The 17,851-nt window shown below is 33.7% G+C and overlaps 1 protein-coding gene across 1 annotated transcript in view; it reads right to left on the reverse strand.

The window, feature by feature from the left end:
• Nucleotides 1-4,653: 4,653 nt before the first annotated feature.
• Nucleotides 4,654-17,851, reverse strand: part of CEP128 (centrosomal protein 128) — a 142,749-nt gene continuing 129,551 nt past the window's right edge. The window contains exons 21-23 of the mRNA XM_067296884.1: nucleotides 13,918-14,031; nucleotides 10,245-10,317; nucleotides 4,654-4,783 (exon numbers count right to left, since the gene is read on the reverse strand). Of these exons, the coding sequence (XP_067152985.1) occupies nucleotides 4,677-4,783; nucleotides 10,245-10,317; nucleotides 13,918-14,031 (294 nt within the window). The 3' untranslated portion in view covers nucleotides 4,654-4,676. The remainder of the gene's footprint in view (nucleotides 4,784-10,244; nucleotides 10,318-13,917; nucleotides 14,032-17,851) is intronic.

Consider the following 17,851-nt stretch of genomic DNA (forward strand, 5'->3'; position numbering starts at 1 on the left):
TTTTTAAGTTCCTATGCTAAGCACTTAGGCAGATCTCCTAAAACAGTTTGTAGCCTCTTTTCTGTCTGGAATCAATAATATTTCAAGGCTATTGCAGTGGTGTCCATCCTTTACTACTTTCCATTAAAAACTGATAGTAGAATGAATGGTAACATTTAAAAAATCTAGACAAACCTATTAAGATACAATTACTATTGCCTGTGGGATAATCTTTAAAATTAAGCTGCCTGTGATCTGATGTTAGTCAATTTACCAAGTAGGCTTTATATTAGCAAAGAAATAGAGTGGCAAAATTCATATGAAAAGAGATTATGTTATAGGAAAGCACTGCCTTCATCATACTGTCATTCCCTGGGCATATCAACTACTGAAATTATTAATGTAGGATAAGCGAAGAAGTGATGGTAGGTTAGTGGACTGGCATCTTCTGACGTACTAGTGCAATGTAGATGACAGATGAGAAAAGCAGTCTAAGATTAAAACAATTTCAGTCTGAAGAGAGATGGAGTTAATAGAGAAAAAAGGAGCAAGTTCGGTACTTACTCAAGCAAAACACCCATTTTCTGGAATAAAGACAGCAGGATTAACGCTAAAGGAGTTATCTTTACACAGACCCTATATTTAAATGTAATACTTAAATAAAAACATGTAACATCAGGCTCAAAAATATTTAGTTCCAAATAGCACCAAGTACGCAACTAAATAAATGACTAGAAATTAAAAATTCATCACTGCATATTTTCTCAAGGCATATGATATTGCAGGTTTTGCATCTACTAATGCAAGAAAACCCCAACTCTCATTCTTACAGGCTGAGAAGTGTCAGATGTGTAAATTTAGCTTTAGAAACATGATAGTTATTGTCTTTAGTACAAATGATAGATGCTGGATGTTGCTGTATTTTAACCATAATAATCTCTTTCATTTTTGTTGTCAATATTCCCAGAGGCATTAAGATACTGATTTAAAAACCAAGGTTATCAGATTCTGCTTTGACATACTTCTGCGCACACTGCTAATATTTTGTTCAGATTTAAAATCTAATTTAGTTCTGTACATAGGAAAGCATATAGTTCATACCCATAACAACCTAGACATGTTTACAGTAAAGGGTTCAGATGAGTTGTGCTACAGGGGAAAATATTTCAGTATGTTAAAAAATAATTTATCCAAAATGGAATCTTATCTAGGGATCACTTTTATTTAGATGTAAATACTAGCTCAAAAGCAGATTTTAAATTAAGACAACAAGAAAAGTGTTCTGAAATTTTAATTTATTCATAACTTGCTTCTCATTCTTCCTACTACTAGTTTTTCCTCTACATCTGCTTCTAAATTCTACAACTAGATAAAAAGCACAGGAATTTGTGTGATGTCCTACTGCATATTCGTTTTTGACAAGCCTACATCCCCAGATACTGGTCTGCAGCTCATACTGACTTCAGTGTCAATTACTTTTGAGAGAGGAAGACAGGGCTTGAAGAGAGATAAATATATTAGTAACACTTTTTTCAATATAAAGAGTTTTACAGAAACATGGTAAAGTTTGACATAGGCAATGCACATAAGCTTATTAATGCATTCTTCTCAGTGTTATAGATATGAGAATGTATTCAGGCTTTGTACTACTAATTTTTTAGCCATAAAAATGAGTGTTACAACTATACCTACTTGTTTACTATCACAGTAATACTGGCATTTTCATTCATGAAAAATGCATTCAGTGTTATATGGTACAGAGCCTATGCTTTGTAAGCCAAAGGAGAACTGATACGCAGACTCCTTAGCTCAAGAGTGGATTTTAGAGACTATGAGAATAGTATTTTGTTTGAGCTAAGGAATTTTATCTTATTTACTTTGGTGGGATAGCTGGAAAAAGGACTAAGTGTGGCTGAGGTCTGAATGACCAAGAAACTGAATATTAACTGAATATTATCTTCCATGAAAAATTTGAGAGGTAAATGTAAGAAAATTGCTTTGTTTTACATTGTGATTCAGTTCTGCTCCACTCCACAAGGGAAGCACACTGCTTCCTGCACTAAGTTCTCTTTTCATTTTGAAGTTTTTTCTTGGAATAATATAATTAGATAATAAAAATCAACTCCTTTGAATATTAAGTAATTGCCTTCTCAAAACTATTCAAGAACAAGTACTCTTATAGTCTGATGTAAAACAGCAAAGAACTGAAAGGCATTGTAAAACTGAAAAGTAATTCAAGTGTTGATTATTTGATGCTGAAATAAGGGATGCTGAACAGGGCCAGTGCGTCTTCTCCAAATTAATAAACCCATTACTGGAAGCACAAGATTGAATCACTGTAGTTCAGGACAGCATTTAAAAATATGGATGCCTGAAATTAGCTTGTTAAATCCATTATTTAGTACATACATATAAAGTAGCTTAATTTACCAAATATTGAACAGAACAAAGACACTAAACACCACTTGTATGTGTGATCCCACATTTTTTGATTATTGAAAACCGCTGCATTGTGCAAGAATGGAGGAATGGGTCATTAAAGGGTTAAAATTCAAAAGAAATCTGATGACCAAAAAGGACAGCAAATTTTAGGATCTGAAATATACAAAATGTTTTATACAAAAATTATCTGTTTTTCTACTTTAAAAACTGAAACTGGTGAGAGGAATATTATTTCAGGCCAATATGGAAAAAATATTATTTCTTAAACCACAAAGGGACAGTTTCAAATACTGTCATGAATGGAACTTTAGCGTTCAATAAAAAGGAAACAAAAATCACTCTGTAATATGAACCTCTATCAAAGGTGGAACAGAGACAAATATTATATGCTATCTGGACTGCAGTGCCAAGAGGGTAAATTTAAGAAAGAATTTCCTGGCTTTAGAGACCAAAAGCCTACTCATTAAAAATTCCTTTTTTTGTGGTTTAATTTCTTCCCTTCCCTTCCCTCACCCTTTTAGAAAATTTGAGAGAGGAAATAAAACTCTACTGAAAACCCAATCACGTGGCCAAAGGCAAATATATCGAGCACTAAACATATTTAAGGAGTCTTACAGCCAGAATTCTTCACCTAGTAGTGATTTCTGTCCTGCATTGTATGAAAATTGATTCAATACTTGATGTAATAATGAGGGAGTTCAGACTGCTTATCCTCAGTTGTCAAATACAAAACAGTAGTGATACTGTTTTAAAGAAACACAGTTCAGATTTCCGAGGTTCAAGTGAGGAAAAAATGAATAAATAAATAAAAGGGTAAGAATTAATATCAGATTTTTACAAATTTTTTTGGAAAAAGAGACGATACTATTTTTCAAAGTACTGCTTCTCAGCAGAGGTTCTTGGAGCTCAACCCACTTACCAACAGGCACTTCACATCTCAAAAACTGTTTCAGCTTCAGTTAAATGGGCTGGGCATACATTTATCCATCAGCAATCTATGCATCAGTCACCTTTTTAAAAAGATCTCATTACAACATGATGTACTTTGAAAGCATGATTTACTGTACTATAAAATACTTTAAAATGACCTTTCTATATTTTTTTAGCCATAATTTGTAGGTACCATAAAGTCTGCAAGTTGCTGACATTTTATTTTGCAATTATTTAACATTTCACCAGACAAACCAGCTAAAATATTTTAAACACTCTATTTACAGCTGTGCTCTGATCTAATTAAAAAAAAAAATTACAAATGCTGGATACACTTAAAGTAAGTTTAGTTTATGGTAACTGTGGCCTGAGTTAAACACTACTTCTTGTTATCCATACTCTTTGTACACCATGACACAAACAGGTGTTTATTTGTCCAGCCTTCTCCACTGTAGACGATTATTTGTTTATTTTTTTGTTCTGGCCCTGTCGTTACTGTTCAGATCAGAAGAGATGGATGTTCCTGTTTTGCTTTCCTGACCTTCTGAATTAGCAGATGTGCCAGCAGTTTGCAAAAAGCCAGTGCCAGCACTACAATGCATAGCATTATGCACATACAGAAGGTAAGGAAAATATTTAAAACCAAAATAGAAAAATTTTCTATGGGACCTGAAAAATTGTGAATAGCTGTTTTTATACAATAAAGTAATTTAAATGCATAGAAAATGCAAGCAAAATCAATTCAAGTTTTTCCCATTTCCTTTTCTGATTTTGATGTTCTTAGCAAAAAGTTGTGTTTGAAACAGGCTGAATACAAGAGGATTCTGTAAACTAAGTCCACTGTCTACAGAATCCACTGGGACTGCAAAATACTTCTTCAAGGGGAAAGAAAAGTCCCATTTTTAGGTGGCATATAATGACCTGGGAATTATGACCAATAGACCTTCAGGGCTTTAATAATAAAAAAGAGACACAGTGTTTCAGAAGGAATAGGCTCCCTAATATGAAAGAAGCTGACAAAACAGAATTGTTTCAATGGTGTTTGTGTTGCTACAGTGCTCTGACAGGTTTGGCCAATTTTTTAAGGCACATTAGTGCAAGAGAATAGAGCATAATCCCAGAAAACCTTTGGCCTACAAATTACATACAATATCACCAGAGTTTGTTAGTCTCTCTCTTGATGCTCTTTCACTTAAGTTTTTGGCAATAGATGAATAATTAAAGGTTGGTCACTGCTATAAGCAGACAGAATTACTACTATTTTAAAACAAAAGAGTGGAATTCAATTTACCACAGAGAAAGTTGATGCGTTTTTGTAAAGCATTCTACTGCTTCCCTCTTTCTGCTTGTGACTTCATTTCATTGACAGCAACATTAATGGGATCTTCCTTGGTGGCACTTATATCAAAAGGAACCATTTTTTTCATAAATGCTAGAAATAAGAGTCAGATGAAAAAAGTAATTAAACATCTTCAGAGAAACATGTATGCTTTGCTGACTGGCCATGAATAGGTTTAATATCTATCATATATTTCATTATGTAATATTATAATACACACAACAGGCAATATGATACAATAAATATTCAATATTAATGTTTCATTAATCAATTCAATAATAATCATTAATAATTAATATTAATGATGCTATGAACTGAGCAACAGAGATTTATTTTTCTAGAGAAATAGTTTTTAATACTATATACTACTGATATGGCCAAGATAGCTTTCTTATGCAGAAGAAATGTAAACTTTTGCATTTTCTGAAATTCAGTAATTCTACTAACACTTCATTTCCTTTTAGTTTTCCAGCATTTTTATTCAAATAATACAAAACAAACCACTCAGAAAATTCCTAAGGGAATACCTTCCCCAGTGGCATGGCCTAGAGTCAACAACTCACATTGAACAGGTGTTCATAGGATGCCATATGCTATATATTATATATATACACACCTTTGCAGGTGTGTATAAATATAATGCTTATTTCTAAATACATTATATTGTATCAAAATCTAGACAATATGAATTGACAAAAGATCTTATGATTAAGTGCTGCAGGAAATTATGAATATACAAAAATCTAGCAATTATTTGACAAAAGGCAGAAATTAAGGGGAAGAAAGTGCATATCAATTCATACAATATACCTTTTTCTAATGACCTCACCTATACCATAAAAGTGTAAGAAAAGTGGTCCTTCCTGATTGATTGTTATAAATACTCATAGTGCAATTTTTTGAATAGTCCAGTAAAATCTTAGCAGTATATAACTGAAAGTCATGTAATGGGGAGCAAATCTTCACAGTTTAATTAGGAGTAGTGAGATGTTTTCACTTCCAGAAGGAAAATGAAATCACCATGCTTGGGACAAAAGTAAAAGCGTGAATTATCATTTTTCAGCATAAAGTTTTTAGTATTCACCTAGAACTATACTGTTGTATGCTCTTTAGACTGTACCTCCTTTCACCGATACTCAAGCAAAAGCGAAAAATCACACAAAAGATTCATTGCCACACTAAACCCATTTGCAAAGTGATGATGCTTAGTTTTCAGTTATTCCAGGTCTTTATCACTGAACAGTCCTAGAAGGTTTTGTTCTAGAATGGTGTCCCACAGCATCATGATGTTACAATATATTATTCATTTTCATTATCTTACATATTTATAAATCAGTCAATTCAAATAGTCTTAAGAGTTTATGAAAAAGTATATATAGAAGGATAAAGGAGGACACCAGTATACATTGCAGGGGATAACTGTCACAACAATAAAAATCAACATTCAGGACAACTTGTTTTTATTCAACCATTACGCTATTCCTACTGTGTACCACATTGACACAAGCGTGTTGTATCTCACCAGAGCCAAAGGGTCAGAGAAGATTGTCATCCTAGCTGCAAAAGTTAGGAAGACTGGTGGCTATTTTCTTCTCCCTAAAGGCTCAGCTAAGGAAGTCCTGGAACAGAGATTCTCAACAACAATAGAAAGCCTGAAAGCCATATGGCTTCTGGGAAACCATCCAGGTTAAAACCTTGAAATTATGAACTGTACAAACAGAAAGGCAGGAACCAATTCACAAAACTAATGCAAAGCATCTGTAACTCTTGGGGCCTTTGTAATATAAAACTTAAGAAAAGTACAGTGGCCATGAAAAACAATTTCTGAGGATTATTCTTTAGATAACAACTAGTAGCTGATTTTTTAGACCAACCTTTTTGGTTTGATAATAATATAGACTGCAAACATGTCTACTGAATGCTTCCTTGTATAAAGTATTTTGTCAGTTAAATCTCTTCCTTTCTAAGAACATAGGTATAGAAATAAAAGTCCATTCCCACAGTATCTTTTAAAATAGCTTGTTATGGAAAAGTTGTCATAATCATAAAAATTAACCAGAAACATGAAGACCAGACATAAAACAGAATTCTAATTACTTTTCCTTTCAACTGCCTGCTGTATTGGCAACTTTATACTAAATATATATATGGATGCAGATTGTTGTTCCCTCATTTCTGCCCCAGGGAATTTATTTAAGATGTTTCAATTCATTCTAACCTAAAGCACTTTAATTTGACATTTTAGGATGCCTATCAAAATGTACATGTAAAACTCAGAATACTCTCAGAATACTGAATGTAAATTTTATAATGCCTTGAGATTAGCTGAATCGGTAGGAAGAATTTCTGAGTAGTACTGCAGATGAAACTTTCCTGCATGCATCGGCTTGTGTAGTTAATAGAAACACTTGTAGCTTAATAGTGAACGTAGAAATACTGTACTGTTAGGTATGTCTACATATGTGCCTGATTATAGAGATCTCTACAAAATCATATGTTGTTATCCCTTAGACTTAGAAGTTAATAGAGAGACATTCATTTTAAGTAACAAAAGTCAAGGTTATTAGCCATAACACGAACACATTGGGTTATAGAGGGAAGCCATAGCAAACAATTAGATTTGTCCCCGGCCAATGATTCCCTTGAGCAGAATGTTTATCAGCACTACAGACAGGTTTCTACATGCTGAAGTAATACCTCTAAGCAAGGGAGATACTGTTTGACATAGGCTACCATCTTTTCTCAACAGTTACTGAAAGATTGTGATAGCAATCACCGAGCTATCTGAAAAACACCTCAGTTTCAAATTCCTTCCAACCTCAATTTGTTTCTAAATGATTGCACAGTCCCCCAATAAAAATTTGTGTCTAGGCAACCACTCAGATCAACCAACCACACACACACACACACACACACACAAAAAAGTTATCCACACAACTGCACAAGTCTCCCTCAAGTCAGGAATATCTAGTTGGCTGAATATGGGAAAAAAGAAAAAATGGCGCTGATATGTCCAGATGGAATCACAGTTCTCTGACAGCTCACCTGCTCTTTACCCTGCATACCATGGAACAAAGCAGAAGATGAGAAATTTACATCCTATTTTTGTGTTGCCACTGAATGATAGGTGGCCTCAAGCAAGTCATTTAAACTCTAAGGTAAAGCTTACTTATGGATACAGATAATACTTACTTACTTCATAGCAAGCTCACCTGTACACTGTTAGCAACCCTGAGAGGCTTAAAACAGAATGAGATTAAACTTTCCAGAAACAGAGTTTTCTGAGGTATGTAGATTACATGTACATATAGGTGTAAATATTTTTTCTTTTTTATTTGTTTTGTTTTGTATTTTAACCCTTAAGAGCTTTGGAAAGGGCATGTTCTTGCAAAATTCTTTACTATATCCAGAGGTTTACGGAAGCATAAAGAAGAACCAATGAATCTATTTATTTATTTATCATTTAAACAACAATGTTTTTTTGAGCAAAACTGCTTATCATTAATTTGCATCTATTCTTACCTATTCCACTTATGCAACAGTGCTACCTCACCCATGTCCCCCCCTAGCTGCACCCTTCTTGCAATACATGCAGTTTTTGTACACATTCTGCAACATCTTCTTCCTCAGTAAAACTCGCTTTAGCCATCATTTCTCCTACGTGGAAAAGCAAAAGCTGCAGCTATTTTCAAGCTATACACAGTAGCTAGCCAATATACAAGGTACTGCCTGGAAAGCCAGCATATCAAATAGAAGAGATATTTGAGCTCTCAGTGGAGCTTTTCTTTTGTTAGGGTCATTAATTGGGTCTTTCTCCTGAAGCAGCTGTTTTTCACAAAATCACTAGCAGTTTAATTATCTTGGAGAATTCTACTTTTCTGTCAATTTTAACTGAAATTTGCTAAATAGTTCATAAGTTATTAAGGGAAGAAATGCCGAAGACAGATGGCATGATCACATGGATCTTATTTCTCTTGGGAACAAGCGTAAAATTGATTAAAAAGTACTAAAGTAATAAAGTCCTAGCAAGTTCCATTCAAGTTAAGCAATATAAAGATATTTGTAATATTTTAGGAACAATTATGCTGCATCGTTATATTTTAACAAGTTTTTGCAGTGCAATCACAGAAAGTTGTTGTGTTTGGAAGAGAACTCTGGAGATCTAGTCCAGCATCCCTGCTTAAAGCAAGGTCAATTAGAGCAGATTGTTCAGGACCACGTTTAGTCAGGTTTTGAATACTTGCAAGTATAGAGACTCCACAACCTCTCTTGGCAACCTAGGTTTTGAATATTCCAAAGACGGACACTCCCCAGTCCCTCTGGGCTACCTGTTCCAGAAGGAATTAGGCAGTATATGCAGAAAAAGAAATAGTTTTACATAGACAAAATTAAACAAACTAGGTAGGGGTATTTCTTTTCTATATCCCAAGAAGAATCGTGCTTTGGTTTGGAAAGACTGTAACAGGCATGAGGTTATGGAAAAACAACTTCGAGAAAAGGGGAAACTGTTCCTGAAGTACACATGTGATTAAGGCATTCACTCTTATGCTTTGTTCCTACTGTTATTATTCAGTATGCTTTGCAAAAAGATATTAATCACAACTGTCAGTTTCCAGAAGGAAAAGAAACCGATTATCTTGAACCTCATCAGATCAACTCAAGACTTACTGTTGATAGGTAGTAATGTACTGCAGTACCCATTTTAAGACTAGAAGAACTGTAGAATTACAACCCCAGAGAGGCAAAGGTTTGAAAGTGTAATGAAGTTGGACCTTCCATTACATGGAATGCGACTTACTGAACAAGTTGTCTGTATGCAAGCTGGCTATATTGAAAAGAAACAGGAGGTGACACCCTTCTGAAGGAAAGTTTTCTGATATTTATTTGCTGATATCTTGTATGCTCAGAAAAAAAAAAAACCTTCAAAAACTTTTTTCTAAGGCAGTTGGGGCACTCATGAAAAGGAGTGCCTGCACCAGACAAAGATCTAATATGACTTCTTTTACTGAGCTGTGACTAGCTAGCTGTACGAGAGGTCCTGTAAACTTTCATGACCACAAGTTGGATATGCACTAGAGGTTAGAAAGAATAATTGAAAACAACTATTGAAGTATGAAGCAGAATTAGTGAATTCAACTTACTATTAAAATCTGTTGCATCAACATGAGGCTACCCAGTACAAATGAAAGGCTAGGAAAAATGCTTTGGTGGGGAATATGTCTTTCATCTCTGAAAAGATAAGGGCCTTATACAGTAAGATTACTCATGCAGACATGCAGAATCCAAATGCAGCCCTTTCCTTTGGTGTAGGTTTGGATGACAAACAAAATACATTGTATTTCCCATCTAAAAAACCCAATCAGTGTAATGTAAAAGTACGTCCTACGCAAAGACATCCAGTATCTGAAGCCGAAATACAGCAGGACCTGTAGGATAATTCTAGCACCTTTTGTAGAAAAACAGAATCCCTCATGCTATTCAAGTAAAACAGCTTTAAAAGAGGAAAAAAGAGGAAATTTTTGTTGTGGATTTTTTTCTGTGAAACAATACTTACAACCTGAATCTGAAAGCAGTGAGCTGGACAAAAAGCTGCTTTGAGTTCGCCAACTAGAAGAGGGAGCAGCCACCTGTATATTAGAAATTTCAGCATCAATTTTCACATCCTGTGACAGTCAATGAAAAATATTTTGCATCAGTTTATATCAAACACAGCTATAAATGTTAATAAAAAAATACAGTAACATACATATTGGTATATGCTGTGATTTCACATAAGCTGGAAAACTCTGATTTCAATTCTCAGAACACAAATATTGCAGTTAGGTTCAAAATAATTTGCCTATGAATTTCATGCCCATTTCATCACTACAAAATCTTTGCAAAAACTGCTTTCCCTGATGTGCCTTGGGAGCATTGCAAGTTTTTGTCACTACAATAAATTGTAAAAATGCTCTTTCCTGTTTGCATCACACCTAGGGTGCAGAACAAAGCATAACGGGAGGGCAGATATCAGTGAATAATGAATTTATCACCAGTTAATGATCCACATTAACTTACTGAAGTTCCCTAAGTAAGTAATAGTAAAACTTAAATCCATTTCCCCTCCCACTAAGAAAACTCAAATTTCACTGATATTTCATCCCAAAATATCTGAAGTTGCTTTTTATAATTTTTATTTTAACCATTAAATAAAGTCTGAATAATGTTAATATTTACAGCTAGACCTATACAGCAGAGTTTTTTGTTGAACAGTCTATAAGCTAGAAAAAGAAAATTTTTTAATTTTTTTAATTTTTTTAATTTAAGATTTTTTAAAATCACTTTTAAAAAGCCATTTAAACAAAAATCTCTGTAAATTCTTATTAGCACTGTGGTAAGTGGTCCTCAGTTGCAATACCTTTCAAAATAAGATTAAAAGCTTGGCTTGGTATCCAAATTACTCAGGTTCTTGAGCTGAGAAGAGGTGATGATGCACAAATGTACCAGTTCCTAAAACACTTCATTTTTCTACAGAATTTTCATCATAATTATTGTCAGGGAATTTTCTAAAAACATTTTGCAATTTATTATTCATGCTAGTATTAAGATTTGAAAACCAAACAGTAAATGAAACAAAATCCAACATTAAATTAGAGATACAATGAGCTTTTGTCCCATCAATGAAGAGGGATTTACTCCTATTAACACTAATGGGAATTATACATATTAATCCCCTTGTGTGCTGAAGAGAGACTTATTGTACACAGCACAATAACAACTTAAAAAGAATATAAAAAGTTTTTGTCTTTTCATTCTGCTTCCAGAAAACACTATCCTAGAACAGAGCTTTTAAACAAGCAATAGTAGATACTTCTATCAGCATCTGTATTACAAAATGGCTTTCTCTTTATGGAAATGTTAACTTACATATTTTACCTTTTCTCATATGCTTTATTTATGCTTACATGTGTATGTTGTGTTTGACTAGATGGTCAGCTGTTTGTGGCACAGAAACTGTCCTAAAACATTTTAACCCATCTCACATAACCATCTATCTTTAGGTTCCACCTAGCTTTCTCCCTTTTATTTTTTTTAGTTGGTATTCTCTATCTTTTTTTAATGATTATATATTTACCTTCTTTTTCCCTAATTTCTTCTTTGTCTGCTATCACTCAATACTTTCTTAGTCATAAAATCACTGTTGTTGAACTTGATGGTATTCTACCTACCTCTGGACTCTTTTATTACAGGAAATTTTACATTTTAACCAATAGAGATAGCAATTATGACTTTTCTTCTTAGCCATAGATATTTTACAGGCATCTGACATGACTACAGAAAAGCGGGAAGACTGAGTGGGGACAAATGAAATCATAGGAGGGAAGAAAAATAACTGCTTTTAGGGGAACATTTACTTTGTTTACATTTTTGCTCCTTAAAATGAAAACAGGCTAACATGTGATTAAATAATGAGTGTCTGTGATGAATGTCAGCAAGCAAGCTGAAAGAAGTGTGTTGCTACAGAGGGTAGGGAAGATGATCATAACAGAGGAGATAGATTAATTCTGTAAGTGATTGTATGTAAAATGGTTAATGTAAAGCTTTTTACAAGAACTCCTCTTTTACAACATGCATTATCTTATCGTCTACCAAATATCTGTCTAATGTATATAGCAAAAGCACTATATTGTATATAAATTGTGAATTGAAACTATCAAAAAAAAAGATGTCCTCAAGAATACACTGTTCCACCATTTAAGTTTATAGACTAACTATTGACAAATAGTAAAAACTAAAAAAAAAAAACAAAAAAAACCCACAATGTATTTGAGTTAGATAAGACAGTTCCAGAAGAGGGTAAGAAAGGCAAGCATTAAAAACGGATTTCTTAGACTAAGCCGACCTGATCAGTGAAATCAGATTAGCATCCGTCTGTTACTTGTTTTCGAACATTCTGTTCTATTTGTAACAGCTGTGACAGGAAAGAGTACTGTATGTCATGCAAAATCCAATTAGGCCTGTCTAAAAGGAAGCCATTAAATGCTCCCTGTGGTCTAAAGAGAGATAAAATATTGTTCTGGAATCAGCCTTATTCTGGATTCTTAATACAGAACTCATATCATGCAAGTTCAGTGTGCTCAGTCAGCTTAGGGCAATATTACATTACACTGTCAGCTGAATGCAGTTTTCTTCCACTTAGCTTTTCAATGTTTTCCAGATTTCAACAGCTATTGAATTAGTAACTCTTGTGTGAAGGCATGAGAAATTTGAAAAATTGAAAATTATCTCTAGCAAAAGACCGAATCTGCCTTGTTTCTTCCTTTCAATCCTTTCTTACAGGAGAACAACAGGGGTATCTGAAATAGCTTAGTATCTTCTTACACCAACAACTTACTAAATTAAAGCTGTCTGTCTTTATTTTATCTTTTCTACTTTTTAAAAGCCCCACCGGTAAATACAGCAACATTTTACAGGGGGATGACTGCTATGGAGGAGGTGGGGAACACAAACAGTTTAAACTTATTTGATACATGGTTCCTGATCCCAGATTTTGAGCTCAACCGCTTACAGACACAGCTGAACAGACATTGCCAATGAATCTTGTTTTGCTTGTGATGGTCAAAAGAAATACTGGCATGATTCTGATCTTTTATTTCAGTCACTCCCTGGTTCTGTACCACAAGAAATCATTGTAGTCCCTCTGCTGCTGGTCAGCTGAGCAACCTTTAGCAAATCATTTCACATCTGTTTGCCTGAATTTCCTCTATTGTGAAATGGACATGGTACAGTATCTTTTGTACAGAATGCAAAGATCAACTACTAAAAAAATCCCTATACAAGACAAATTAACATTTCTTTATATATATTTCTTTATATATTTATATTCTACATGAAAGGACACAGAAAAAAGTGAACAAACAAATCCATAGTCTTTTTAAACAGTAATTTGACAAGCAGGGGCACAAGTAAACATTTGAGAGTAGTAAGACACAGTATTGCTTTTCCAGGAAATTTTTAAGATTTTGGAAATCTTTCACAGCACTTTTTAAGGGAAACAAATTTCTGTCACCAATTTTACACCAGCCATAGAAGCTACATGCAAATGTGCCAGCCTAAGACAGAGAATCATGAACATTGGTGTATGATTTTAGTCTATATTTGTGCGCTGAGGTAATATTGATTAAATAAGTTGCTGATGATGATTGAAAGTAACCAGGAAAAAAAAAACCTGGAGTATACACATATACCTTGAACTGTTGGACTCTTTTTTTTGAATCTTCCAGTTGCTGCTGTAGGGAACTCACTATATCTTTATATTTCATACACCGTTCTTCTATCATCTCCCTGCGGCAATGTGACTCCTGGAAATGCATTGAAAGGTCTAAATGATTTTGTAAGGTGAAAAGCAGTTAATAAATGCTGGTTGGCTATTGTAAATACAGGTATCACCAAGAATTTTCAATACACCAAGGATGAATTAATTACTAACTTTCAGGGGTAGAAATACAGGGGCCATATGAAAGCATGATGTTCTGTACAGAACAGTAATGTTAGAATGAAAACAGGTTAAAATGTGAACAGTCTGATTCATAACTAGATTAATGATTTCTTGTAACTCTTTCCAAAATGCAATTATATCATAGCTTCTAACAAAGGAATTCTGTAATGGGGAAAAATTACTTACAACTCTTTAGAAAAAGTGCTTGAAGAAAGAACAGTGTTCTAGGCATATGGACTGAACAGTATCTTCAAATACAAAAATATAATACTTCTCAGATTCACTTGAATGAATACAACTACCACACAACTTGTGAACAACTATCAAACAAAGAATTACTTTCTCTTTCCTTCTCCCTTCCTATAAATAGTATTGAGGGAATAACTCACTAGCATTGGAAAGCAACAGATAGTTTTGAAAGACTTCATTCATGCATACCACTTGAGACTGAAATATGTTAGAAACCTATCATAATACCATAGGACTTTGCTGTACACATATTTAGCAAGGTCTATAATACTTTTTCGTTGTATAAGAAAAATATTCTAATGGATTATTTCAAATAGAAGATTGATGGAACTTCAAATTGACATCATTCTCACAGCTGAGGTATAAAGGTTAGCTCTCTTGAATAATAAATACATAAATGAGAAATAAATTTTTTATTAAATAATATACAGTTGTTGGCAGGGACTCATCTTAAGAAATAGTCTTTAAAAAACTGTAAGTGAGAGAGAGGGACAGAGCTCAAATTAAAACAAAGAATCTGGATTCCAATCTCACTAATACTGGCTAAGTCACAGATAGACGACCTAGCAAATCAGAAAATGACAATGTCATTGCATAGTAGCTTTAAGCAAGAGAGTGAGAAGGAGATTGTAGAAACCCCACATTTAAGCTTCTGTTTGCCTGCTTTTGCACAGCCTTTAGCAATGTACAAACTAGAACCCAAATCAAAGGAGTGGCATAATTGTCAGACAATAAAAGGCAAACCTCAACCTCTGTCAAAAAAAAAAAAGCTCTTCTGAGGATACCTGGAATGTGAAATTGAAGCTATACATTTCACCAATATTTTGCTTTATTAAAAACATTGCAATCAGTAATTTATTTCCTAACTTTACTGATACAACAGAAAGAAAACAGCATAAAATGAAGTCTGACTATGTTCCAGTGTGTCTTAACCCATGAGCTTGTGCAAAAACAATTAGAATACATGGTGTTCCAAACAAATACATTTCAAAATGCTTGTGAACACCTCAGAATGAGAAATTTTTTTTAGAAGATAAAATAGTAATCACTGCACATTTGTTGATCTGTGATTTGATTCTGATTTAAAATTTATATTGTGCTATAAGGATACAAATTCTCTTTTAGTAAGCCACTAACTTCATGCGTGGAAAGTAATGATAATACAGTGGTCTAGCCATTTAGCCATACAAGATTCAATTTAGGATTTATCATTCCTGACAGTATCCCTGTGTCCCGCTGTGTCAGAACAAACATATCTTGATTTGATAGTGATACTGAGACCAAGAAGTGACAATTGCTGGCATTATGTTAAGAAAAAAAGCCTGTGAAGATGTAAAGCTCAACTATTTTCACTTATTACTTAAAATATTTAAATAATTGGGATAATATTTTTATCACAGTATTTTTAATTATTAACAACTAATACCAGAATTCAGCGCTTAACACAAATATTCTGAGCCAATCATTAGGACTTTAGCTATTATAATCAGTTATCAATATTTGCTTACATTATAAACACCTCAGCAGTCTTAGGTTACTAATTAGGAACAAATTAATGACCTCAACAAAACCATATATGATAAAAATGGATTACTGTACATTTCTGTCTATTTAATATGTACCTATTTAATTTTATGCATGTTATTAGAGGATCTCTATATACATATTGGGAGGACATTAATTGACCTAAATAATTTAGAACTACTGAAAGAGTCAAGTCACATCTTTCTTACTCCAAAATCTTTGAAATCTTCTAACAGGCTCAGTTTCTCAGGAACAGACTCCAGGTGGTCTAAAGCTACTCGAGTACTCTAAAGAACGGAACACAGGATACAATACAAAGAATTAATCAAAGCTTTCAGCCTTTCATTTAATTCAAACACTAAAAAAGCATTACATTGATGGGAAAAGGTAACACATTGGTTACCTGTAAACAGGTAACAGGTCAAGACATTGGCTGTTAACAGAAAAATAAGGACAAAAATAAAATCACAGCACATTTCCTTAATCTGAGTCTCCATGAATCAGATTTTCTTGTATTGCACTTCAGCAAGCAAAGTGTCTATAGCAAAAATATAAATCTGCACGCACAATGTTTATACCTTTGTAGTTAAGCACATAGTAAAACCAAAGCCATTTTTTGTAAATAGAAAGATACACAGTTATTACTTAGCTAAGTACACAAAACTCAAATTTTGTATTTTCAGTTTAGACTGATATTATGTACTGCTGAAAGATGAATTATCACTTTAGAGAGAGTTGGGCTTGGACTCAGTAACAAAATATGGGCATTTCACCTTCACACCAGGACTCAAAAATCCAGCCAGCAGCAAGATGCAAAGAACTGGAAAAAAATGAGCAGCATGTTTTGGTTCCTGTGCACAGGCAGAGTTGGTTGTTTATAAATAAAGAGTATTCACAACACATTAGTCAGATTTCTCGGGAGCTTCTCAAAGGCTGCCCTTTTATTATTTGCTGAAAAGCAGGTAGAAACAATACTGTTTGTACTTTATTAACAATAGGCTATATTTCCTCCAGGATTCTATAAATTACACTTCTTTGGATAAGGTTCTGTTAACCTGGTATGGTTATCTACCCATATCTGGCTTCATCAACCGTATTACTGCCTGGGGACTTTAAAACAAAAATTTATTCACCAGACAAAATTAATCAATCCTAAAGTCAAAAATAGTTATGCTCTAAAGTCTGTGCAAGCTAGGTTAACTTGCCCTTAACTACAAAAGCTTTGTTGCTAGTCTTGGAACGTCCCAATCATCAAACCAAGAGGAAAAACACCTTGTTTAGATCCTAGGCTTCAGACTTGAAAAGAGTAACACTTTGAATTATACCAGGATAAGCAAAATCAGCGCAGACCTCTGAGCACAGGTACAGTCTACCCCAAAAAGCTGTGTTCCTTATCACTTAAATCTGCATGGCAATCTTCAAGAGCCATACGATGATGCAAGACTGTATGAATGTACTATGCTGGGTATAACAACCCATTAAACATCAGCAGTACTAACAAACAACAAAAATACTTTGTCATAGATACTTTAGAAACTCTCTATAGCTTTCACTGTTACAAAAAATATTTATATCTGTGTAAGCTAATTTTTAGAGAAGAATATTATTCTGTAAAAGCAGGGTTCTTAGGTATATTTATTACTTAAGACTCAATCACATAACAATTAATTTAAAAAAACTGAAATGAGAGAAAAGCAATGAAATGAACACTTGTGAGCAGGCAAGTTCGGAAACTACATTAACATTGTTAATATCAATATTTTCATTAATATTACTGCTAATAAATTATTAACACAATGCATATTGATAGACGTAATATAAATTGTTAATACTAATATACAAAAGCATACTATATTAGGTATTAAGAATATTGTTAGTATTAATATTTATATTGTGACCATGACTACCTA

The sequence above is a fragment of the Apteryx mantelli genome, chromosome 4 (assembly GCF_036417845.1).
Source record: "Apteryx mantelli isolate bAptMan1 chromosome 4, bAptMan1.hap1, whole genome shotgun sequence".
NCBI lineage: Eukaryota > Metazoa > Chordata > Aves > Apterygiformes > Apterygidae > Apteryx > Apteryx mantelli.